At 43.0% G+C, this 27103-nt stretch overlaps 2 protein-coding genes across 5 annotated transcripts in view; one reads left to right on the top strand and one right to left on the bottom strand.

Annotated features, from left to right (window-relative positions):
* The window catches only part of IGFBP6 (insulin like growth factor binding protein 6), an 18143-nt gene extending 8601 nt beyond the window's left edge, over positions 1 to 9542 (top strand). Inside the window, exons 2-4 of the mRNA XM_044443126.1 lie at positions 1409 to 1542; positions 2179 to 2298; positions 8524 to 9542. Of these exons, the coding sequence (XP_044299061.1) occupies positions 1409 to 1542; positions 2179 to 2298; positions 8524 to 8637 (368 nt within the window). The 3' untranslated portion in view covers positions 8638 to 9542. The remainder of the gene's footprint in view (positions 1 to 1408; positions 1543 to 2178; positions 2299 to 8523) is intronic.
* Positions 7538 to 27103, bottom strand: NEMP1 (nuclear envelope integral membrane protein 1). 4 transcript variants are annotated; one of them, XR_006415986.1, is made up of 11 exons: positions 26995 to 27103; positions 25004 to 25119; positions 23497 to 23716; positions 21264 to 21336; positions 19529 to 19622; positions 18129 to 18243; positions 17065 to 17290; positions 15100 to 15276; positions 14225 to 14352; positions 10468 to 10580; positions 7538 to 8246 (listed from the first exon to the last, which is right to left on the bottom strand). XR_006415986.1 is itself a non-coding variant. In XM_044443182.1 (10 exons), exons 1-10 carry the CDS (start codon positions 27086 to 27088, stop codon positions 10555 to 10557), a joined length of 1269 nt encoding a protein of 422 aa, XP_044299117.1. In that variant the 5' UTR covers positions 27089 to 27103; the 3' UTR covers positions 10405 to 10554. The 4 variants fall into 4 exon arrangements, 3 of the variants coding, with proteins under 3 accessions (XP_044299117.1, XP_044299115.1, XP_044299116.1); XM_044443182.1 differs by lacking the exon at positions 7538 to 8246 and having other exon boundaries at positions 10405 to 10580; XM_044443180.1 differs by lacking the exons at positions 7538 to 8246; positions 10468 to 10580 and having other exon boundaries at positions 11803 to 14352.

Here is a 27103-nt window from a genome sequence, read left to right as displayed (position 1 = left end):
GAGAGCCTAGCAAAGAGGAGCTTCAGAGGAGACTGGAATAGTGGTCTTCAATTGTCTGACTAGATGCCAGGCAGAAGGGAAAAGAGACTTGTCCTCTTAATCCAGAGGGCAGGATTAGAACCAGTGGCTGGAGACTACAGAGCAGATGGTTTGGGAAGGAAGAACTTAGGCAGTGGAACAGACTGCCTCCAAAGTTGATGGGTTCTCCTTTGAACAGAGGCTGGATGGATTTCTGTCAGGGAAGCTGCAGCTGTATCTTGTGTTGCAGAGCCTGCATTGTGTGGGGTGTAGGACAAGATTTCCAAGGTTTCTTTCAGTTCTATGCCATGGCCTCTGAGCTTTTGCTATGGTCTGAAGTAAAAGGTAGAAAACCCAGAGAAGACTGAATCCAGTGTTGGTCTAACTCATTCCCATTCATTTCAGTGGGTCGGCTCTTTAGTCAGACTAACATTAGATACAGCCCACAAGTTCCGGGCCCACCCCTGATGCAGAGATGGCAGCAGGGCAAGCATTAATTTGTTGATAGACCCTTAACTTCCTCTCAGGAAAGTAATAATTGGATAATTATAGGTGCCAAGATGAGGATGATTAGACTTAATGAAGATGGGGCTTTTACACAGAGAAACAGAGCGCTCATCACTCATAGTCCTGAAGAGTGACAGGATTCCGGAGCTGAGGGAAGTAGGGAGTTGCTTTTAATGGAAACTCCATGTGACTGTTAGATGTTTTCTCCTTTCTACTTGCTTTAAAAATGTGTCTTGGACAGGGCTAGATTTAGGTTTATGCAGTTCTGTCCCTCGTTTCCATTCCATTTGTGAGAAGATGACAGAATTGAAATACAGAGAAAGGCATACATGCTGTATCTGGCAAAATACCAGGTCAGGGCAAAACTTTCCAGAATGCCAAGGAAGCTGAAAAGTTTCCTCAGTGACCAGCTAGCTCAAGATTTCAGCTTGGGCTTCAAGACCCTCTATACCCTTGAAAAGTACTGCATATTGCACTCTTGTACCAAAATGTCATGCCAATTCCCAGAATAATGGGTTAATGTTTTTTCCTTCAGCTACAGGATAGACTGGTTAAAATTCTCACCATGTATCCTACCATGTCCCCTGCTTTGTTCCATCACAGATTAGGAGCTGTGTGTTCTGGTTGAGGGCAAACGTTTTCCCCACTTTCAACAATAACTGATGCCTCAGGGAATCCCTTGCCTCCTTTCCCCTCTTCATGTGGAATGTTACCAGTCATGCATTAGCAGAGAATGGAAGCCAGTGGATGCATCCGATTTAGTGGCTTAATTTGTCAAGGCAAGCTTTGTCTTTGGTCACAGCACAGCATTTGCAAATCATCCCCCTGAAGTTGGTCATCTTTTAGAAGGCTAACAGGCTGAAGTCTAGTTCTGTCTTTCCAGAGGATGACTGGAAGGAGAATCACCGACTGGGCCAGTCCACTCCAGAGCCTTTCCCCTTGCAAGAGGTCACTGTTGGCAAAGTCCAGCTCCATCAGCTCTCCCTGAGCAGTGATGCCAAACAGGAACTTGATACGGTGCGTGGAATGAGAGGTGTTTGGGCAACTCATACTGGGAGGATTGGTTGGGTCTGTGCTTCCTTCTACATGCCCTACTGGAAACCTGGTGCCTTGCTTGCTACAGTTGTTTCAGCACTCTGATTCCAGGCCCTGCAGAACTGCAAAATCTCAGCACCGTTGCTCGTATCTGTTTCCATTTCTCCAGCTGTGCCAAATGCAAATCTACACTTTTAGAAAATTAGGTAGTATAATTCTGGGATTGTCCATCTTCAGAAGGGAGATCACATACGTATATACTTTCCTCATGGTTTGAAACATGCACAGATAAGCTCACTTTCCTTCTTGTAGAATGCCAACATGTCAGCAAGAGGGTTCAACTCTACCATTCCAATTTGTTTATCATTTTCATAGTTCCACACATAGATTTATACCCACACATTTGTACACACACATTTATCAAAAGGATGAATATATCACAGTGCCTCTGGTGGGAATGTTGGCATCTGAAGCAGGTCCAAATACCTGCATTTAACATACTATCAAAGCCAAGCTGAATATACTTGTTGGGTGACATTGCTTCTGTCTCCCACACACACAACCATCCCTGTTGATTCAGTAGCTAACTTGACTTGCTGTCTTAACTCTACTTGGCAGGCCCCTTGCCGCATGCATTTGGCGACCATCTTGCAGGAGCTGAAGGCCCCACTCTACCTGAATGGGGAAGACATCTTCATTCCCAATTGCGACACCAGGGGCTTCTACAGACGGAAGCAGGTATGGATGGAAAGGTGGCTTGGAGGTGAAGTGAGTTGCTCTTGGACTTTGACAACACGTGACCACAGAGGCAAGAATTGCCCTTGAACTGTAAGAAGATTCTTAGGCTGTGATGTCAAAGGAGGTTCAGGGTGTGCTTCTGTACCTCTGTTGTGGGAGACAACATGGAAAAGCATTGGCCTCTTTAACAGGGAAGGGATGTGTAAGAAGGCCCAGCACCAACACAGCTGCTGATGCTTGGAGACTTCCAGCAGAGTAACCGTTCTGGGCTGCAGAGCAGAGCACCTGGCTTTGCTCTGTGTATGGCAGCTGCTGGCCTTCTAAGGCCGTGGGAGTGGTTGGGCCCTGCTAGCAGGGGCAGGGTGCACAAACTGACAGGGCTGCTGAATCCAAGTTGGTTTCTGTAACCTGGTGCAATGTGGCCAAGATTCTGCTCTGCTATAAAATCCAGCTGACTGTATGCAACTTGCTCCCTCCCTGATGTTTGGAACTTTAAGCCCCAGCCAATGGAGCCAGTGGCCAGGGATTGTGGGAGTGATAGTTTGAAATATCTGGAAGGCATCAAGTTGCCCAACTCCACAGTTACATATGGTGTTGGAATCCAAATGCTTGATGCTCAACTGATGCTTGTACAAATGGAGCTGGTGGTTGCGTTGCTGAAGAGGGCTAGCAGAGGGATTCTGTTCCTTCCACGTGTGCTACTTAATAGAGGACCTTGGCTGCCCTCCTTGTTTACTCTTGCAGTGCAAACTGGTGAATGTTTGTGTGGAAGTAAATCCTGCTGAATTCAGTGGCATAGACTCCCTTGTGACCATTACTGTTAAGGATTGTCATTCTTGTCCTTGGTTTTTTTCCCCTGTCCGTTCCACTCACTCGTTTTGCCCCATGAGCTTCCCTGTACTGCTTGGGCTTTTAGCATTCTCTGTGTCATTCCTGCCTTCATGGGCACTGGCTTCGCTGAGGGGACAGCAGGAATGGCAGAATTCAGGGCCTAGTGAGCTCCTCGTTCTCCAGTTCCTACACCTTTACTGCTGAGGGCAGGGCTAAGTAGTGGCAGAGTCTGAAGTTATTCTGAGTGCATACAAACGTAACCAAACCCAGAAGGGATTGTAGATATTTTCCCAGTCAGGTGAGGCCTGCTTCATTAGCACAAGTACTGAGTGGAAATTGCACATGGATTCAGCCCCTCACCCCAATGCCTTAGGTCAGCACACCATTCATTTATTGGTTTGCTTCTGCTTTTTGAAAAAAGAAAAAAAATGCTCTGAAGGGTGGGTTGGGTTGGCCTCATGATGTTATGCAGGGCTAGCCAATCAGGGTCATGCACATTCCCTTCCTAAAGTGAATGTGTACATCTGAAGTAAAAGGAGCACGAGTGCTACTTCTCTGGCCTGAAGACACAAATACATCTGTATGCCTCCTGGACCACTTGGGACTTGCTGAACAAGAAATAAGCCATTCAGTTTCCAGCATCTGCACTGTCATTCTTCAACATTTGCCCTTATTCATTGGCTTTGCCCTTCTTTTATTTTTATTTCCTTTTCACTTTTTTTCTCCCTTGGAAGCAGGGCTTAACTTGAGCCAAACATCAGGGAGGGAATATATGGATTAGAAAAAAAGATGTCTGGGAGCATATGCAGAGTGCTTTGCCCTCTCTCCTAGATAGCTGCAACCAGCAGCTACAACCATTAATGCAATTTTCCTCCATCCCAGCTAATGCCAAAGAATTTTTGCTTGAAAAATTGCATCTCTGCTATTAAGAACAAAACTGTTCTATGTTGCCGCAAGACATCACAAAAATGTGGGTTTAAATTATAGCTCTATAAACATAAAATCAAAATCCTGTCATTACACTATTCATTACAGCTTTTTGTAAAAAGGGAAATCTGTTATCATGAATTTGTACTTTCTGTATCTTCTGGAGGGCATTCCATGACAAAAGCAATCCTTCCCTGGGAGGTGCACATATAATTGAATATGCATTCCTTGCCTAACACTTCCACCAAAAGGAGCACCTGTGGAAGAAGAAAAAGTCAGTATTGCTTGGCAAAGGTGTGCTGGGATCTTCTCCACTGAGGCATTGCCATGGAAGGTAGTTGTCCTGGTCGCTTCTCAAAGACATTGTCCCAGAGAGCGATACGCCACCTGAAAAGTGTAGATGCTGACCCCTCCTTAGTCTAGGTAGTCTAGACTAAGGCCCATGTCTGCTTGATAGCAGCCATCCTGTCCAGGTAAAAGCAGAGGGCCCTGCACACAAGTGGTTCTCCTGGGGATGGACTGGACTGGGACAAAAGGAGGGCAAAATCACCTGCTGAAAAATATATAACCTTAGGCAGAAAAGATGGATCTACTCAAAGTACCATTTTGACCTGATGGAGCACACAAAACTAGGAGTCAGTGAACAACACCCTCACCTCAGGTGGCCAAAGTGTTAGCTGTGAGGAAGATAGTCCTAATCATCAAAATTTTAATGGGACATGTGTTCAATGGCTCAAATCAAGGTGCCATCAGAGTTTCAAGAACCCCTGTCAGGTTCCTTGTGGGAAAACTAGGAAGAATCCATGGAAGGTTGACTCCATAAGAAATCACCAAATGTGGAGAGGGTTAGCAAATGACCCCCATCCTGTTGCAGCTTAAAACATTGTTCAAAGCTGCTACCGGCATGTAAGTGTGCTAGCCCTGAGCCTTTTTAGCAGTCCTTCCTGAAGTAATTGCAGAACTAATGGCTAATCTGTCTTCCCTGCAATCTATTTGGGTCTTGATACCAAGAAAACGAGGCCTTTGATGTATCATTGTACACCAGATGTATGCTGAGAGGCCAAAAAGGGTTAAAGACCTCATCTGACTATGCAAGGTGGCCTGTGCACCTCCACTCAATCTCCAGGCAGTGAACTGAAAAATTTCTGTCTCTGGAACGCACCAAGGGATCCAAGATTCCAAGTTCCTGCATACAGGAAGGTGCTAGCTTCCCTGAATGATCAGGTCCACCACATCCATGAATCATGGTCTCTGTGGCCAGTGTAGAGCTTCCAGGAGCACTTTGGCTGCTTGACTGTGTTAGAAAATACATGGCGCTGGAATCCCTGGGGCCACAGACTGGTCAGGAAATCCACTCCTACCCCTGCACAAGGGTTTTTTTTAACATGGAGAGAGACATATGGGCATTTTCCAGTGTGGTGAAGGGATCCATGAAGAGCTTTCTGATCAGAACTTTACATAAGAACAGCCAGAGTGTAAGCTCCAGAACCTTTCAGCTGCTCAGCCAGTCTTCATTTGTGCTGTTTCTGCAAGATGGACTGCCATGAAAAAGATTTTCCGCTGCCCAGTTCGGTATCTCTGAGGTTTCCTTGTCTTGCCTTCCTGATTATGCACCTTTGAGCTTGTTTAAAAAAGCTTTGGCTGACATACTGTCTGTTCCAATCAGCACACAGCTGCTGCTGATCCTGGCTTCAAGATAGAAAAGTGCCAGTTTTTTGGCTCTCAATTGTAGAAGATTGCTAAGCTGGAACCCCTGTGCAGACCACACTCCCTGGGCCACCAGATGTGCTTATTATCCCATCAGTCTGGCATTGGTTATATGGACCTTCCTGGCTGGACTTGCCCGACTGACTCTTACGGACAATTTTTTGGGAAGGTTGGGTCAGACACCATTCTTTGAAGTCTCTGTGCATTCCACATATAGACTCTGTGCCTGTTCCAACTGTTATAGAGACTGGGATAAACCATAGCACTTTCCTCCTGATTTGCCATAAGTCCACAGCTGTTGAGAGTCTACTGTTGTCTGAACTTCTTGTATCCTTTTCCACCAGGAAAAACTTGATGAGGATGATGTCAAAGTAGGGTAGAGTAGGTGCCCTCTCCCGTCCATAGATGGGCCACCAGGGTCACCAAAACTTTGATGAAAACTCTGGGAGCTGATGTCAGGCCAAACAGCAGGGGCCCGTGCTGGAAATGTCTGACTCTGTATCTGAAGTTTAGGAACCTGCAGGGTCAGATGGGCCATTCTGGACCTGAAATATCTGGTCTTCCCACTCCTCTGGGGAACCAAGAAAGAAAACTAGAGTAGACCCTCTGTGCATCTCCGATGCAGAGGGAGAGAGACTACTGCTCCATTGTCCTGGAGATAATCATCTTCAATGTAGCCTGATGTTGTGAGCCCTTGAGAAAACCAGAAACATGTCCATGGGGTGAAAAGTAGACTCCAGGATAAATCTCTGGCACACCATTTCCCTGACCCAGGAATCAAAATGTATGATTTCCTAGAATGAAATAAAGCTGCAGAGATGGCCCTGCTTTTTCTCAGACAGAATCATGGTGCCACGTAGAGTGAGGCTTCTTGCTTTCCTGTCTCATGTCAGTCTGCTTCACCCAAGCCAAAAACATTGGGATGAGACTAGTCTGGCACCAAGGGGGACCTGGACTCGACCATGTGGAACCCAGTCTAATGCTTATTCTGAGGATGGATCCAATGGACACTCACCCGGCAGTGCTGTCACTTCTCCCTTCCCCAGCTCTTTGTTGTTCTGGTGTTATCAGCCATGTTTTGCCCTGAACTCCAGATGGGCAGAGGCAAGATGTTGGTGGGGGCAGCAGTGATGGACAGAACTCTGCATCAGTTTTCCAGAGAGAAGTGCAAGACGCTGTTCTTCATGCCTGAGGGAATGTAGAAACCAATGAAGCCTTGCAGGGCAAGAGCGGGGAAGAATCGGATGACCAGCTGAGGTGTACTTGGTGCCAAGGGCAAATAAGGCCTCTTGGACCAGCTGCCCCCTGCTTAGCAGAGGTATGTGCAGGAAAGCCTGCTTAGAATTTGGGAGTCTTCCCAAGGCGAGAATCTGGCAGCCTTATTTACAGTCATGTAGAGGAAAGAGTAGCTTGGAGGGCAGGAGCATTTAGGTCCTCTGTGCACCTGCTGCAATGAACTCAGTCATTTGGCTGTTCCCCAGTTTAGGGAGCACATGGAGAGGTGGTAGCAACCCCATTGGTCTCTTTGCTGCTGCTGTGAAGAAGGCAAGGGCCGAGCTGCTTCCTAGTTAGAGAACAGCTGAGGTGGAAGCACTACTGTTGCCTTCCTCACTGCGGAGAAAAGCCAAGAGCCTGGCTATATCCTAGGAAGGAAAGGTACAGGGCTTGGGCAACCAGCCTGCCAACACACTTTCACTGGCCAGCCCATTCTGGAAGGGTCTCTTCTACCATTTTCTGTTGTAGGTAGCCCATCTCCAACCTCTAACTAGCCAGAAGATATGAGGGGTGGAAAGGGATTGGGAGAAGATAGCTGGAAATGGCAGAATGATAGTTTTTCCTTTTATTCTATCTTACTTAGCTTGTACAACTTAGCGTGGATCTTGTTGAATCTAGGAAGTGTCCTGTAACTGTTCCTCATGAAGAGGACTGTTTGATTGGACCTTGTCTATCTGGGGCGGGGGATCCAGGCAGTTGAGCATACAACTGCATAGGGTTGTTCTGCTGCTGAGGAATTACACACTTGCATCTCAATAATTAAAAGGAAAGATGTTCAGAATGTTGAATTCTGTACCCTGTATCAATTCTATAACTGCAAAGAGAGATGACCTGGAAGTGGCTTCTAAAACTTGGGTTGCAGTAGTAGACCTGAGGCTTTGCAGAGAGGTATCCCAGCTTCAGTCGGTGGTCCATTCAACTAAAAAAAGGCATGAAATGGTGAGCCTTTGACAGAACTTTCACTACATGAACCACACCAGAACCAGATCGACAATAGTGGACTAGGTCATCTGCTTGATCTTTGTGATGGGTACACTATAATTCAGTTGCTCCTTATCAGGGGGAGAAAGATATTACCTCCCCTTTGCAGAGCTGTGGTGGGATCACTCCCAGTGGAGGTGAGTTGAAGGAAGTCAGATTTGCCTGCCCTTGGGAGAAACTGCTCAGTACATCTTGGTGCAAGTTACTGCTCCAGGCTTGCCTCCTTCCTGTTAGGGCAAAACACAAGAGGTGCATGTGGCTGGGCAGGCAAAGCTTTTAGGATAAAATTTCAGCTTCAGCTTGATTTTTTTCCCACTTCTCCTAATTGTACTTCTAGCTGAGATTGTTCTTTGGCTCATTCATCTTGCACTTTCCAATCAATCACAAGTAAAGAATTCCAGAATCTCCCTAGAAGCTGCTGCTTCTAGTCCTTAAAGATTCAAGGATGCTGGTGTTGCAATTGATGACTGGCTGTATCATTTTTCTGTTAATGTCTTTCTTTAGTGTCGGACATCCAAAGGGCAGAAGAGAGGCCAATGCTGGTGTGTGGATAAGAGGGGCCATCGGTTGGAGGAGCTGGACAAAACCCCCCTTTGCCTGCTTGGAAACAGTGACTGAGTGGGGTTGCGGGGTACGCAGCACTTCAGCAGCAGAGATTCGATTAAGAGGAATCTCCCTACTAGAATGGTCACAGAAGTGTTTGCTTTTAACTTATTGTGTGGCTGCTGCCTGCATTCCCTGGTGTAACCTTGGAGCAGCTGTTGTGTTTGATGACAACCCACAGAAGGGTGGAGCCGCCTGGAGGGGCTGCTTCAGGGCAACAGCAGACAAGACAGGAAGCTTTTAACTCCACGACTGAAGATGCTTTGTTGAATAAGCTATCGATGACTGCACTGGCACCTTAACCAACTCTATTTGATAGATGTGGCATGTATCACAGGTGCTAAACCAGAAGGGGGACATGAGTTGCCAGATACTGGGCTTGGGATGGGTGTGCATACAGTTCTCAAGAGTGCTTGGAAGGTAGTACAAAGTTTCAGCTAGTGTCGACCAGACTAAGCCAAGGTGGATGTGGCTAGGAAGAACTGGAAAAGTTATGTGATGAAAGGAGGAGCCTTTGTGAAAAGGATGAAGTAGGCGACAGTGGAGAGCCCAACAGGGCACGGAACAGGTCTTCATTCTGTTGTCAATACCTACAGTCAGAACAAGATGGTGGGAAGAATAGTGGATGCACTTTGGGTCGACACTCATGAAGAACCCCTTCATACCAAAACCTGCCTTTTTCTCAATTTCACCTCCAAGTTGCTTAATGACCTCCACACAAGCAGAAAACAGGGAGGGCTACCTGTGCATGGTAGGAATGGCTGATGGGAAGGTCTGAGGCTGCCTTCCATACCAAGGAGCAGTGTATGATGGATCTTTCCCTATTCTCTACAAGGGTCTTTAACTTGTGCATTTGGAGAGGATGAATTTGGCTGCTGTATGTTTCACTCAATGGCTACAATAAATCTGGTAACTATTAGAGCTTGCTGCTACTTTCTGTGAATGACATGTTGTGTCTTGTGAAGATTCCCCATAAAGAAACTGAAAAGGGTTTTAAAAATCCCTTCCTGCAATAAACATTTGAAAACAACTAAGGGGTTGTAACTGCACTTGGCAATTAGAGCTATACTCAAAACTTCATTTTCATTGGCAAGTACTTCTCTTAGCTGGCTAGACTGTTTATTCACAGCATACTCAAGACAACAATTATTTCTCAGTTTTGTTTGCCACTAAATGGGCTATTAAAATTGGAGGCTACTGTTATCAAGTTAAAGGCTGCAGCCATTGTTCTTGCATGTGCTTGCAAAGCAAAACGAAGTTGAAAGATTGGAAGTGAAAGTGAAGGCTCCAGTTCTGTTTCTGGCATTCAAAGGTGCTCCAAGTGGATGCTGTCTTACATTCTAGTAGTCTAGCTACCTGTTCATCCCTTCATGCACTGTGTAAACATAGAGACCATTTGTGGTTTCTCCACTGTGCTCATCTGGAAGGAAATTAAATACTTGCAGCACTGCCCCTAGAACAAGAACAGGCAAAGTTTTCAAGTCTCTGGATATTTGAATACCTCCACAAAATGGAGGTACTGCAGATGAAAGCATCTGCCATCCAAATCTCTCTCAAATGTTTCTAAGCTTCAACTGTGCCCTAGAGACAAGTTTATGACAACAGCTAGAGTCTCAGCTGCCAGTAAGAAACTTAATTTTCTAAAAAATGGGAAGGGTAGGGCACCTTCGTGGGTATGATTGCCCAGCTCATCATTACCTAAAACATGAGTGCTTGGAAGCAGAAAAACGTAACAGAAGGACAATCTCCTGTCCAGGGAGGGTGGGCATGGGCTGAAGGGCTGTGTTACTGTAAACTTTTCTTGCATATATTCCTGATGAGCAGGGTTCTTATAAATTAACTCACCTGGATGGGGTAGAGAAAGGAGCCAAATGCAAGGAACGAACATTTGGTTGCCTGCTCCTCTAAGTATCTTGCGGTCTTGGAGCTGGATTATTCAGGAACAGTTGGGAAGGACTCTAGATAAAGTGGAAAAATTGGCATAGGATGCAGTTTTCAACAGCTTCAGGGGAAAAAAAGCAAGTTTCTAAACCTCAGGATTAAAAACTTTATAAGAGCAATGCCTGCTCAAGTCTGAAAGTTTAGAAAGCTATGCAAGATTGTTCATGGTTGAGGATATGGGCATTTCAGGATCTTTTTCTTCCAATTAGAAACCCTGTCTGGAAACCTACTTAGCTTGTAAGACTTGTACACAACACCACCAACTTGTCTCAGCAGTGTGTCACCTAAATGCAACTTTTTAAAGCACACTGTGTTTAGGTCTGGGCCAGCTACAGCTAAGAAACCACAGCAGATCCAAAATTAAGTTCAATGATTTTCTTGTGTTTGGATCACATGCGTTCAGTGCTGAGTCCAGTTTGCCTGCAAATCTTACATCTGCAATAAACACATGGAAACTGCATGTACTTCATCTAGACCACTCCTTGCCAACAGAAGCGGACAAGCACAGTGCTGAAAAAGAGTAATAGCCAGAAAGTACACAACTTGCCACCATCTGGAAGATGTTCTGAATGGAGGTGGGCACACTGTGACCCTCCACGTATTTTTGACAAAAATCCCTTCACCCAGCAACCTTGACTAAAGCTTTGGTAACACTTCAGATATTTTGACATACAAGTTGCTCACTCTTGACATATACATCTAGGGTTCATTTAGAGATAGTTCAAGTACTTCCCCAGTACTGAGCTTCCTGTTCAGTTAGTATGATCAGGACAATAGGGTTAAGATAACACCATCACTTTAAAGACACACAATAAACCTGGTAGCTCCCAGTTTGTGTCTTGCCAAACGCAAGAGAGGCTCACAGGTAAGTCCATCACTTGACTCGCATATCATAGTTCACCAACTTGTGGCCCTCCAAATCCTTTTCAGTGAATTCACTTAAAATTTCAAATGGACAACGTATCAAAGGAAGTACTTACATCAACCAACCTTCTGAGTAACAGCAACATGGAAGGAAATTCTTAAACTCTCAGAACAAACAGTTATTCTGAACAGCCAAAAGGCAAACATTTTATGACCAACCTTAAGCAGAGGCTTTTTGTCCTAAGACTTACGTGTGCACAGATAAGGCCAGTATTGTCTATTCACCTGCATGGCATCCCACAAGAAAGCTTTATGGCTTGATTAAAAATAGCCCTCACAACCCAAAAGAATATTGAGACCACAGTGTAGAGTACATTCTTTGTCAAAAATACATTTATTTTTAATATTGATGTATCTCAAATAAAAACAGGCCAACAAGAATAATTTAAGAGTAATGTCTAGAGGAAATTTGATCTGTATTAGGAGATACTCCAAGAATCTGTCATAGCCTATATTCCACAGTGAACAAGATATATTGCATTGATCAAATATTTAGACCTGCTCATAAAGTGAATTTTAGCCAACTTAAGTTGGAGAACTCCGCACTTCCTTTAGTGCCAATGTATGGGAAAGACAACAGTGCCATTTTGCACATAATGGTTTTCATAAAGTGGGAAGCAACATTCTTGTTTTAAATTTTAAATAATTTGTGTATTATAGGTATAACTGTAGGTCAGATACTTTTCTGACTGATTTGATCTCTCTAGTATGAGCAAATGGCATGAGCAATTCACTCTCCCATTCTAATTTTTAAACTAAAAAAACCAAGAGGATGGATCATACTGTCTTCACAACAGTGACTGAGGATGCTACAGAACTGGCAGCCCTATGACATTTCCTCCCAAAACAGGTGTGACAAAAGTTACATCCCCCCACCCATTTTGTTCTCCCGTGTTACTCAGAGAGTAAGTAAAACACTAAGGCACAATTAACCTGTCAAGTTCTGATGTGCCAGTAGTTCTATTTTGAGAAATCTGTTCATGAAAGGACTTCAGAGAGCCCCATACCAGGCACTCTTGGAAGTTCAGACTTCAATGATGGCAGGAAAAACATCCATGTTGAAATTGTAGACCTTTGCTATATTTTTCTGTAAAGCTCTCTAAATTTGAAAAGACAGTAAACAGGAAGGCAGTATGTCTTTTAATTCTGGTTTTAGAAGCATGCCTTCTAAAAACACATGTTCTATAACATAAGAGGCGGTGGCAGAATTTTGCAGGCTTAGTCAAAACAGTTTCAGGTTCTCTGTTAGCTTATACTGAACCCCTGCTGATAAAAGAGCAAGTCCCTCCATACCCAATTTCAGCAAAGTTGAAAGAAAGCAAGCAAGCAAGCAAGCAAGCAAGCAAGCAAGCAAGCAAGCAAGCAAGCTGGAAGGTAAAACTGAAAATACAGCATCAGATCTGCAAATCTCACAACAACAGAGGAGGGAGGAAATGCTTTAAAACAAGAAGCCATAATTTAAATCCCATCCTAGGCCCAGTAATCTTTGTTGAGAGCAAATAGCAGGACCAGTAAGAGGAACAGTAGTTTTTGTTGATAATGAATAGCAGCTTTGGGGAGCTGTACTCTGTAACACCTGTTGCAAGAAGTTCCCTACTACCAAAACTTCACTCAGCTTCTATTGAACACTCACGTAGAAAATTGCAGCAACATGAATTACCGCTAGGGCAAAGATGGACTACCTGTGAAGTAGGTCCACATCCAGGCAGTCCTGCTGTGGAACTCAAAGCACTGGCTACCCAAGGGAAGAAAAAATCCAAGTTGCTCTACAAGATGCCTAATACATTCAACACAAGAGGCATTCAAGCTGAAGCAATTCCCTTTCACAAGGCACATCATTAAAAATAAATTTATCCTCACTGGGGGGATGGTGCACATGTATCTGAGATACAGGGATACTTGGTTGTGCAGAGTGTGTGACAAGATCTTCAGCAACAGTCATCAATCTCCATGTCCCACTAAGTTGGGGAAAGCTTCAAGCTAACATACACACAAACTAAAAAAACAAAATAACACTGTCGTCATAGCTTATTTCCATGTAGACAAAATTCAGATTCAGCCAACACACAGAGTCTAGGTCAACTGCTGAATCCAGAAGTGTTTGAAAAGTAATGAAATAAGCAAGTATTGCTCACTGAACAGCAAGCTCAGGGGGTCCTGGAGCAAGAAACAAACTATCATAGACCCCATACAGTGCTTGGCCTCAGAGGGCAGCACTATGTCCTTCCAAAGAACAAGGCATGATGTAAGTTATGTCAGATTGAGCTGGACATTAGACACCAACTCTTTTAAGACCTCAGTGGCCTGTTGTCAAGATGAAATAATTCACCATTACATGCAAATAGCCATGAACCATCACATTGCTTGACCTTATTCACCTCAGGTGGCCCTCAGTTCTGGTCAATTTGTAGTCCAAAAAACACTTGGTTCTGGACACTGTGGTCCGTCTCAAGTGCATTTCAGTTCACATTCAGTTCAGTCACTGGAATGGATGGCAGGACTTTAATAGCCTGCACTACCCATCCCTTCCCAGAGTTTAACAAGCAACCACCCATTGTTGGGCAGATGTCATATACACACACTTTGCACACACAGGCACAAGAGAGCAGCAAAAGTGTAATTCCCCCTGTTCAATTGTCTGAATGCCAGTCAGTTCTATTTTGGAAACTTTGGTGAAGCTGGGGCCATGAGATGTCCATGCAATCCTCCTCATCAAAGCCGTAGTCTCTCTCCTCACCTTCCTCTTCATTGCCCTCTTCAAAGAGCTGTTCCTCCAGAAAGGAACTCCCCAACCCATATTCCTGCTCATGGACAGAGACCTCATTGGGGATGACATGTGAGGCACCTTCTATAAAATCAGCAAATCTGGAGGAAAGACAAGAGAGCAGTGAGGCCGCTGCAGCAACCCGCTGTTCCCTGACCACTACTTGTGCCATGCAGCAGAGTTCTGATGTATTTGCCATATAAGCAAGTGTAAGATGAAGTCCAGATTACATCTGTGGACGGGTGAAAGCCTTATTGTATGTAGCATGTACACAAGAAAACTTGTAAGACCCAGGTCCAGTGCCCTTGCCTAGGATAAACCTAGTACCCTGTGATCAGCATCTGAGGACCTTCTCCAAGTGCTTCCCCCAAAGGTGGTTTGGGGGATGATTACAAGGAGGCTCTTTTTGTTGCTGGTCTCCCAGTTATGGAAAGCTCCTCAGTGAGAGTTGCCTAATGCCAATGCTGTTGACTAAATGACATGATGTTAAGATTTCTTTCGGTATATGATGGACTGTTTAATATACCAGTTGAGTTGCTTATGGCTTTCATGGTAGTTATTTTAGGAGGTGATTTTATTCTAACAGAAAAAAGTGTCCATATAGAATATATAAATTTTATCCAAAGAATAAGGAGCATCCATATGGTAAATGCTCTGGGCATACAGAGCTGGCAGAAAAGAAATCCAGTTTCAGTTCTGAATGACCTCTCCTATGCACTCTAGATCCACCTCTCTCCCACAGCTGGGTGTGCAAGTTGGATGTCCTTCTTAAGGCTGCTAGATGATAAAAGATTCCCATAGCACAATGTAGCTCACCCCTCCCATTTGCTGATCTTCTAAGGCAGTACCTCTTTGGAGACTGGATGCGGGAGACTGTTTTCCACACAGAGAACTCTGGGCTGTTGCAGTACTTCCTCAACTCCTCCAGGGCTTTGCGTGTCTCTGCTTCCCCTTGTATCCGGTACTCCTCCTCAGTTAGCAGACGTGGAGGGCTGGGCTTTTTTTTGGCTGTGAGCAGCTTCCTGCTAGAATACCAATGGCATTATTGGCAGCCACAATCTGAACGTCAAAGTTTGGCACCTTGGAACAACTCCCAAGCAGCTCACGAGACAGTGTTTGGCCAGATTCTTTCCCAGTTGTATCCTACATTCATGTCAAGCTCAAGGCCAAAGGCACTAACTGCTGCCAAAAGCTAAGACAAGGTCTTGTTGGGAGAAATTTCCTTGTGCTGCTATTACTAGATTATCATGATGGTTCTTTCAAACCAAGTGTCATGCTGTACAAATATAATTCACTCTGGTTCAGTGGAATGGCATGCTTTATAATCAAATGTATGGTCTTCAGGCATGTGAACAGGCCTCAGCCTTGCATATAATTTTCTTACAGAAGACCCAGAGACCAAATCCAGATTTTGTTCTTACATGTGTAAGAGATTTGGTTTTAACTCTAAGCATTTATGCTTTGACAAGTCTCATGTCAACTTTGTCTTCACTACTGTAAGAAAGAAGTGCTTTACTTTAAGGTATCTGCCAAACCACCTTTTAAGATATCGCTGGATAAATTGCTCTCAAATGCGCTGCTGAACGGTCCTATTGAACTGTGACCATCCCACAGAGGAAGAGATTTAGATAAGGGTCCAGGCTTCCAAAGAAAATGCCAAGTTTTCTCATCTATCTTGTAAATGCCCTTTTGCAGGTGCCACCTAGTGGTATTTTTTGACTGAACAGTCACAATCTGTTATCTATCCATTTATTCATATTCTACTCTTAGCATCCTGGATAAGCCTTTGACATGATTGGATAGCAAACTGTGCCTTAATACCTAATACCATATTGAACAGTATCAGCTGCTCCGTTCTCAGACCAAGTTTCTTTCAGCATCATCCAGAGGAAGGAGACAGTGAGGCCCATTCCACTGCACTGACTGTGCTAGGACAAACTGACATCTGGTTCCTCCTTCCCCAAAACTGTCTCCTCACCTGCCACTCCAAATAGTCATTAGAAGAAACATAACTTCTTTTTCTATACCCTCATGAACTGATAGCTGACTTTGCTCCTTTCTCACTAGCCTCCCCATTCTGGTCCCCACTTCATAACTTGTGAGACTGTGGGCAGGGACAAGCTCCCTTGTTTCTTCATTTCTGTACAGTTCCTCAAAATGGTAGGTTCTTTATAAAACATTTTAATTATCACCACCCTCCGCTGAGCCACTTGTTCTCTACTAAGGTGTCCAGATTCTGGCATAAACAGGCACAGAGGCAGTCAACTAATTTTGACTGTATGAATATAAGCCCCTAAAGAGAGCCGATTCAGCTTGCTACCTCCTTTGATTTGTAGTGTCTTGGATAAGTTGCCAAATCCCTCTAAAGGCCTCTGCAAAAGTAGTTATCCCTATTTAATTTATAGACAGACTGAAACCACTCACTTACATTGTACTGGCCTAAGGCAGCCTTCCCCAACCTGATGCTCTTCTGATGTTTTGGATTCCAATTCACATGAGCTCTAGCAAGCATGACCAATGGTCAGGAATTCTGGAAGTGTAGCCCAGATAAACTGCAGGGCATCAGGCTGAAGAAGACTCGCCCAGGGTTATAAACAATACAACTGAACTATAGACTTAGAATGGACCGAGCTATATACTGAGTGGCTGCTGGATAAGAAATCTTACTAGCAATGTCAAAAGTCTCTGTTCTGAGTACATGCATGTACACACACACACACACACACACACACACCTCCTACTAAACTATTAACACAGCTCTCACTGGAATGAGCCATCTAGGTGGAAAAATGGCTATGCTTCCCATCTGTCACCTGTAGACGGCATAGGCCCATATGACTGGGTACTCCAGGTTTTTAGTACAGATTGCAATTATGATCAAGGCGATGGCGATTTGCCGTATCTGAATGCCCAGGTAGAGGAGCAACAGGCCAAGGAGCTGCAGACCCCAAGAGAGGAGGTTGATGCTGCGTTCATTCTCCAGAGGGCCATATTTGTAGCACACGCCAAAACTGATACAGCCTACAACAATCAGGTAGCCTGTGGAGGGGAGATAAAAAAGAAGAGAAAGGCACAGCAAGGATTATTTTTCCTGGATTCATCACCCTTCCCAGTGAGTGAATGAGTGAGTATAAAAGTATGAATGAATGGACCGTGCTAGGAAGTGAGATACACTGAAAATTCAGCCAAAAATAAGAGGTTGGTTTAGAATGTATCAGTCCTCCTGTTACAGAATATAGAAAGCAGCAACAACTTGGATCTTTTTTACTTTTGCAAGTTTCTGAACCAAAAATAATCTTCAAATAGATAGAATGACAATCAAGAACGAGTGCTATTAGACAGATGTCTTGTGTACTTGTGTTGCATGCTTGTCCTAACATAAGGTATTACAATAACTCCTCCCCTCATTCCCACCAACATATAAACACACACACACAAGAAACCATTTAGCTGAAGCCCAAGATGGTTTTTTGTATGACCAACAATAAAAATTGCACAACTAGCAGCCTCAACAAGTTGTGTTTAGAATGTATGAAATCCATCAGTAACACTAATGCCATAATTTCTTCCTTAGTGCACATTCCCAACACCTTGTACTACCAAGGAGTGACAGACAAAATATCAGATTTTCTGTAACTTCAAATCCTGCATGTCCAGAGTTTGCTGAGCGTTTTTGTCTGAGTTTGATGGGCCTTAATGACCTGCATTATGCAAGCGAACTAGAAGACAACACATTTCAGAAGTTATATACTTCATGAAGTATGGAAGCTTTAGGAAACAAACTCCCAGGATTTCCTAAGCAGGTTTGCTTAGAGATATACAAAACATTCTGAGGCTGTGAAGTTTTGATCTAGAGATCAGGAGGGCCAGCACTCACCCAGTAGGTATTCCCAGTATAATTTACAGATCTCCTGCAGGTTTCTGAAGACGAGCTGTAATAAGTAGACTGAAAAAGACCAGCTTCCCAAAAGCATGAGGTAGATGGGACTTTTCTAAGAACCAGAAAGAACAGTCTATTATCATAAGATTCATAGATTTAAAACAATTACTACTTGGCATAGAAGAAAATGAAATACATTAAAACATAACAAACATTTAAATACAGTCTATTTAAAATATTTATATAAAACACTGATAAAAACTGGAAAACAAATTCAACACTTCAAATAACTAAGCCACAACTGTCTTAGAAGCAAGTGATTTTGGCATTCTTAGAATGAGCAGACAGTTCAACTTGCTCAAAGAGCGGCACATGCTGCTGCTATGCAATTGCCATGTGCAGTACCAAAGCTTCTTTCTTTGAACTCCTCCTACCAGGACTTGCACAGCACTGTTTCTTTGGGTGGAACGCCTATTACTCCTAATTATGTGAAACAATTCATTGGGCATATAACACCTGCTTCTTACAACAGCGAGAGAAGCGGCAAACTTATGTGTAGAGTATCTCTCTTCAGGTTACCGATAGGGATCCACATGACACAATACCCTCTTAGCAAAACGAGCATGAAAAGGAAGGTTCATACACACACAGCACATCAAAAATAAATCAGATTTCTCTGGTCAAAATTGCTGGGCTTGTGCTGCTACCACAATGGGAACACATTTTTGACATTACAATTTTACAGATTCTAACGAAAGCATGCAAAGACGTTCCTCTGGATAGCCACATATTAGACAAAAACTGAGTCAGACAGGATGCCATAAGGATCAGAATGGTGTGAGGAGGCAAGTCCTACTTCCCCAGCCACCTCAAGCGCATATTCCTCCTTTACTTACAGGCCGTTTTCTATGTTCCTCTCAATGAATATTTATAATTGCTGCCATTTGCACATACCCAGGAGTTCCACTGTACAAGTCTCCTTTGTCTGCTCATCCTAGTTTTGGCTGGTCATGTTTCTTTAGAAGCAATGACCCACCAGTGTCCCTTTTGCCAACCCTAGGAAAAGCAGCTTCCTCAAGAGCTGAAGAAAGCAGGACAAAAGTGGTATAAAAATATATTCAACTATTTACTCCTTTTAAACTCAGAATCCCTTAAGAACTCCAGGTGGTGATTAGGAAAGGAACAATGTGGATAGCTGAGCTGTGCCAGTGATAGTTTTGTACAGCACAGACTGAGAAGCCTGCATGCCTACATGTTCTCAAATTCAAGAGGTGGATGGCCTGAACGGGACACCTGAAAATAAAATTTGCTTAAAATAAGCCAGCATTCAGCATGTAGCTTTCAGAATGCTTGCTACTGAAGTGTTTAGAACAGCCGATAGAAGAGTTTTTACTCACCTTGGGCACCATTCTGGATAATATGTAGATGGTGATGAACAGTGAACTAAACATGCCAATGCTTACTCCAGCTGAATAGAAGAAAAATGGGCTTCTGCAAAGACAATAGTTATCTCAGTTATAGAACAGAAATAACATCTATGTACACAAAGTTTCTGTTGGAAGCAGCAACATATGCCATAAGAATGAGGGCTAAGAATACACAAATTGTTGTTGGAGTCCAAAACCTTTGGCTGGCCTTTTCTTAATGTTTTTAATTGAGAAGTTCAAATCAAAATCCAATCCCAGACAAACGAATGAACAAACAAAAAGTAAGAAGGAATAAAATTACAATTAAATATTGCAATTTTCTTATATAAGACTTAAATAAATGTTTTACACTGAATACATACTATGAACCATTATATATTTTATATAAAGCAAGATATACTGTTATTACTGAAAATAGTTATGATAGGCTTCAACAAAAACAGGCCAAATATCCATATATTTGTCCATTTGTAAATGATGCCTAAAAACATTCATTTGAAAGTTCAAAGTTTCATTCAGTCCTCCACCCACTGTGTTATCGCAGGTGGCCATTTATCTTTCCAGTGCTGTACTATTAGAAAGTTTGGAAAATTCATTTATGTTGACCTAGTGTTAAGTTCAGAGGAGGAGGAGCCAGCCAAAGCTTGTGGTTGCCACCATACCTGCCACACAGAGGGAGACATTGTGGCCGGATGCAATGCACAGAATGGAGAAACTAGGTCAATGCAAAAGAAAAAGCAAGCAGTACCAGGAAGGAAGAGCAGTCAGCAATTCAAGCCAAGTGTCATGGCCCCACAGAGGCTAAAAGCATATGCATGGTTTATCCAGGGAAGGATGGCATTTATTGGATTGCAGGAGCAGCACGTCCTTTTCTGGCTACACTTTAGATGGAGACAGAGAGCCCCAGTCTGGCTGCCAGGTGACCAAGAAGTGCTCCAATGAGGGCAAACAGTATGTGGAATTTCTTGCAGGAGCCAGGGAGAAAGACAACTTAACAGTCATAGGCAACTTCATAACTGTCCCTCTCCCAAACGCAAGTATGAACAGCAAGAGTTGATGTTCCCAACTACCACCAAAAAAGCCCAGTAGCAAGCCATGATTGTCACTGGTAACCTGGCAAGTTCTTTTGTGGAACTCTGTGGTTGCAAGAAAATTGTCTTGCTAATCAAAAATATAGCCGGAAGGGAAGGAGAGCCATGAGCTCATATTTCCCAAAAATGGTCTTTAAAAGCCAGCTTAGTTATCTTACTTAAGACATCCAAATATGTCCCTTTTGGGATAGGAGAATGTATGCATTCATACGATATAGATCTGACTTCCTAGAAACCTTGTGATGTTTCAGAATGGGAGTAAAAAATTACACTGCTGAAAGCATGTCAGATCCGTATCACCAGTTTACATGTTGGAATTTCATGGATACAAAGGCATGTTTATAGTAGTTAAGGAAAAATAATGCCCTCACAATAGGAGGGAATGAACCATTGACCCTGCTGTAGTCAGGACAAATTGATCTGTCAGGGTGCAATCCTACACATGTTTAGAAATAAAAAAAGCCCTGCAACTGCCAGCATTCCCCAACATGCATAGGATTGCATACTTATAGCCAAGAAGTAGTAGCTGTCAAAGATCTGGCATGCAGACAAACATTAGCACTGCTTATTGGTAAAGCACAAGGCCCAATTCTATCACCAATCAAAATGCTCACCTGCTCATCAATTCAGCACAGAAAAACAGCATAAGACCGAGAAATGTAATTATGAAGAACTTGGGATCAAACACTAGAACAACAACAACAGCAACAAGTTCTGTATCAGTTAGCTGTTCTGAACTGACTTTGAGCTGCTAGATTGGTTGTATTAGGCGAGCAAAAATGGCTGTGAGAAAAATGCTCATGTAACATTGAGCCAGAAGCATTGTGCTGTCTACTTTCTCTGTGTCTCTCCATTTTAAAAAATATACTACACACACCCAGCGAGGTGCCATTCCTAAATGCCTATACTCTCCATATGAATCTAGAGTTATTTCTAGGAGCAGAGCAAAATGTTCCTCTGCGCAATGCAAGTGTGATAAGAACGAGACTTGCATTTTGAGCTGTCTGGAATAGCTGTATGGCACATAACTAACCCTTGGAAGACAAATAGCACTTTCCCTCAAAGTCAAAATTCTCATTATCCATGTCCCTTCAAAGTAAAAGGCAACTGAACTGAACAACCTTGACTGCCTAAGGCCAGTTAACTCACTTCAAACAAAAGGAATCCCAAGATAAACTCATATGGCAGCACATCAATTGTGGACAGTGTCTGAGTACTGAAATGGCCAAGATCCTATGCAATATATACAGAAAAAACTTATATCCATAAGTAGCTGTACCCAGACAGAGAAGGTAAAATTGTTCATCAGCCATTAAGTGCACTTCCACCATTCACATGGAATGCTTTAAAAAGTGGATTTTCTAACCAGGCGGGATCCTTAATACCAGAAGAATAGTGTTGGACTTACTGTAATACCTTCCCTCCCTGTAGGAAAAAAATGTAACCTTGAATAAGTTCACCACCCCACTTGTCCCAATAGGCAGATTTTATGCAAATCTGACTTGTGCATGCATTTCAGAAAATCATCCCCACCCAGTTACATAACATATGAAAAAAAGTGATAGCTCTAATTTTACTCAATCTTCCCTATATATACTGGAAGTATAAATACCTATGAAGAGAAGGGCATCTCTGGTAAATGAAAAGATGACTATTTGACCACAATGGCTAGAACTCAGGCTTTATGAAACATGTTCAGGAGTAGATCAGTCCTTCATTTCATTCATGGTGTTTGAACAACAATGCCCAGAGCAGTGTTGCTACAGATCCACCCATGAGAGGAACCCTTTAACTTCAGTCATCAGGTGATCACTTATCTATTTTTAAAACTGCAGCCATCTAAAGCAGCTTTTGCTGTTGCTCTTGGAAATGCCACTTTGGCCTCTCAGGGCTTGAGAGAGAATGACCACCTGAGAGGCAGTGAACGGTCTCTCCTGTTCTAGTGGCTAGAGAGACAAAATCTAAGCAAAGTCTTCAGCTAGGAGGCAATTTTATGCCCAGACAGTTTACTGCCCCTTCCGTATTTGAAGGGAAAGAGTAGCTAAAACTAAATAAAAAATGGTTCTTGAATTCTTCAGTATGCTCACCAGTCTGATCACTGCTACTGAGGGTCGGATGCTTGCTTAAGTAGAGGGGCTGGGGAGAGGCAGAACTAGATCTTGGATTTCTCACCAGAGAACCTACTAACCCTTCTGTTCTGGCGTACAAAGGAAGAGTCGCCACAGGTCATACCAAACGTGGTATATCCTGAATTGGTTGACAAGTCTTGAGATTTCCCTGGAACATTTCAATGATAGGTCAGATGGGGGAGAGAAATTGGGGGTGGGGGGATTTCCACTTTTCCCCAGACCTAAATCTGGACCCCTTCTTTTTTTGCTACAAAACAAGAGATGACATTTATCCTCGGCTGTATCCCAGAAGCATTAAGCCTTCTTGTTCCAGCCCCTTCATCAGGTCTTAGGAAAATGTTGTCTAATACAGTAAACCCATCTCTATCTGCCATTTCAAAAGTTCAGTAAACTAACCTTTAGTTCATCACAGGACCTGTCACTGGGCCTTAACAAAACTTGCATTTCCTCAGTTAACCTGAAGTCTTGTAGCTGTTGGCATCACAATCTGATTCTGGGAAACATCATACTTCTAGCACAACATGAGGTAAAAAGGTTCTAGATTGCAATATTACTCTGTGCCCAGAGCATTTATGGTCCTGTTCTCACACTTCTAGACAGCCGGACTGTCGGATAGCTACAGTTCCTAAACAACTTACTCTGGTGCATTTAGCCATACAAGATAGCCATCCAACAGAACTTCCCCAGTATGCCAGAAATCAAGGAAAATAGAACATACTACGAGCAGCGATGATTGTATAGTTAGAGTCTGGTTCAAGGAGGATAACTTTCAAGCAGGTTTTATTACTGTAGATTCCTACAGTAATGTAGGTGTCATTAAACTTCTCTTTGAAAAAGGAGCCAATATAGTTCCATATACTGAACACCTCCAGGTCTTTAAGCTTCTCCTCATTTTCAACTTGGATGACTTGGATCATCTTGGTGCTCTTTACTCGAATCTGCAAGGGATGAAATGGGGGAGGCTCCAAAATTTAATAACGAAGTGTCAGAATGTCACCATTCAACCAGCACAAACTTGAGTACAATTATGCAGTGCACACTTTAAAAGATGAAAGAGGAAAGCACTGAAAATGAAAGAGCACTGAAAAATGAGAAAGTCAGGAACATTTCTTCTTTAAAAAGGTGCTAAAAGGAGAATGATATAATCAAGTTTATTATAAAGACAAAGCATCCATATTCACCTAATAGATGAGGGGAAAGGATGAAAATTAGAGGAAAGAGAAAAAAAGAAAGGCAAATGCATTGCTCTAATGTTGAACATCACTGTACAAATAACTGACCAAGAGAGTGAAAACCAAGATCGTGTGAGAGTTCAATAACTCACAACTGAGGGCCAGTCCAGACTCTAGGGCTTGGGAGGGGCGGGGTTGCAATAGCCATCATGGACCATTAACAACATGGTTATGGCAGGAATTCTTATATCCTGGCATCCAAGTGACTAAGCACATTTAGCATGTCACCATATGTGACTCTCAGCTGTTGTAATGGACCAGGACATGTTTCGCTACTCAGGTATATTCCTTAACTTTGGTAAGGCAGTGAAATATTAAAAGAAAAAGATGTTATGGATCAGGGAAATAACAAGTATCTGTCAATAACTAATGCAGTAAGAAAATCATTAATTGCACAGGGGTAGGCTGGATAACCTGTACATCACAGTGCAACATAATCAGGGTTACAAGAAGTGGTCTGTCTTTGACTGTCACCAATTTCTTTCCCCTATCTCATGTTGAGGGCAGTGACAATCCATCCCACCTCCACTATGGGCTGCCCCTTTGGAGCATCATTAATAATATAAGATACAAATTATTTTGGAGCAAAGCTCCCCATACAGGCCTCTTTGATGCAGGACAGCCTAAATTTGATGATAGAGAATGAGAAGGTGTTGGGGGAAACTTGGGATTACATGTAAGATTGGCCTCTGAGTAACACAACAGAGTATTTCACTAGCACACATAGTTCAAAATCAGCCATTTGAAAATCACTGCATGACTACCTCTTACTTTGCATTTGCTACTCTGTTACTTAATATCACCCACACACTTTGAACTAGAAGGAATGCTGAGAGACAGAAGACAATTGAGCAATTTTTGGTTTGTATGAAAGCAGTATGCAGCTAGTTAGCCGAGATTTACAGAATCTAGGATTAGTTCTCTTTAATTTTGTACAGCAAAAAGTTCAGCTGAGGTGTAGCTGCCAGAAACAGAGAAGACTCTGAACCTTACCTGAATTCTGGTCCATATATCATACCATTTGGGTATTATCTGGTTCTGGTAACAAAACTGCTTAGAGGAATTCTGTTCATACATTTGATTATCTTTAAGTTGAACTGCTGCTCCATCTTCAGGGTTCAAAAAATAAAAGAGTGTTAGATATATTGGCAAATTCTTAATCAAGGATCAAGTTTGCTCTCTGTATACTGAGAGAACAAGAATGATTTGTAAGAACTGAGCATCAGGATTAGCATGTTCAACAAGAGACCATGAGAAGATTTTTAAAAAAGGTTCTCAACCACATCACTGATAGTAAGATCTTAAGAGCTGTCGTACTAGAAAACAACTCAGGAAGACACAACAGTAATTGCTACAACCCATTACAAGCCACTACATGCTCCAAAGTATCAGTTTTGCTTAGATGCATGCTAATATTGCTGTAAGTTCTAGATAGAACTCATGCAGACAACCAAATTACCTTACAGTAAAATTACCTTACGGTAACCCCTCTCTCTTCTGAAGACATCTTGGTCATCTTCTGCTAGGTGGCAAGGATGCTTTTTCCCTTACCATCAGATGAAATTCACCTACCTTCCTTCCTTCAAAATGTACTTTTCCCATAAAGCCTTTAAGCAGAACCCTAACTAAACCTAACCACATGTAAATGAAACAATAATATACTCATTTTCCATTATTTCCTTTCCTTCTTCTGTTACCATGTGGCAAAATTTAGGTTGCAAATTCTTCAGAGGTAGATATCATCTTATCTACCCTCTTGTACTCTGTAAAATATCATACATACTGATGGCTTTGGGCTTACTAACTGCATGAAACCACAGTTAGCAAACACCAGAGGTCATTAGTACTTTGGAATTTGAAGATTGCAACTAAAGAAAACAAGGGAATGGGTGTAATCCGAGACCACTAAATTTAATGGAACTAACTCTGGAACACACACAAGGATATTGTGTTGTGAATCCCAGAGAAAAAGAAATTATTTTCATCCATCTGGCACCATCACAGTAACATTAGCAAAAGATGGTTCCTGCCAGGAGGAGCCTACAATCTAAATTTCAACATGGGCCAACATATGCATTCATGGAGAAAAAAAGGCAAAGATAACAACTGATAAATGTGCACATATGCAGTCAGATATACTTAGGTTTTATTTTATTTAGGGATGAGGACTAAGACATTATTTTCAATTGTTTTAACTATAATCTGTTTTCCTGAGCACTGAGGAAGTGACCTTACTAGGAGTAAGCTCTACTGAATTTACTGAAGATTATTTCCAACAATCTGGCATAGATTTGTGCTGGGTCAGAAATTCAGTGAATGTTGCCTTTTAGCAGGTGTCCATCAGGGCCTGTGCTCAGAAAATCTAGTAAGCGCCTCTTCCATAATTTACAGCTAAATGATATTTACCAAACCCAAGATATAAATGCAAAAACCCAGGATCATAATACCCTTTTCTTATATATCCTACCAGGACCTTTTTGACGACTTTCAGACTTGCTACGTAATAAATGTCATAAAAGTAATAAGTGTGAAGTGATCCTTGTTGACTTACATAATAATGAGTCTGCACAGAGGGTAAAACTTCATTAAAAGAAGGGAACTTTAACGTGCAGACTTAGGTTTAGACGGAAAAAAGGCCTACAACTCCCAGCATGCACCTGCGAGGCTCCCCCCCCCCCGGTCGAAACGTGCATACGATTGAGCCTTAATTCTGAAAACTTTAGGAAGTGACTAAATAAAGACACCTCCACGAAACTTAGGCGCCCGTAGCCCTCCACTCACGTTTCGGCCCCACACTTCACTACTGCAAGATATTACAAGACATTTCCCTTTGTGAGGGACGGGATTTAATGCGCCAAAACCACCAGAGGAAGCTGCATCGCCGGCTCCTCATGCCCGCACGTGGAGTGCCTCGTTCCAAAGGGAGGAGCAAAAGCTGCTTGAACAGTTGGCTACCCTGCGATTCCCTCCACCCACGCCCTTACCTGCACCGCACAACAGCACCAAGAGAACGGCGGCCGCTTGCAGCAAGCGGCAGAGTTGGCGCGATCCCGAGGCCGTTTTCGACCCTCCCGCCATAGCCGCGCCTCCCCT

This window comes from Varanus komodoensis, unplaced genomic scaffold (genome assembly GCF_004798865.1).
Source record: "Varanus komodoensis strain SLA01 unplaced genomic scaffold, ASM479886v1 scaffold41, whole genome shotgun sequence".
In the NCBI taxonomy this organism is placed as follows: Eukaryota; Metazoa; Chordata; class Lepidosauria; order Squamata; family Varanidae; genus Varanus; species Varanus komodoensis.
The sequence above is the reverse complement of the archived record's forward strand: the minus strand, read 5'-3'. Positions and strand labels throughout refer to the sequence as shown.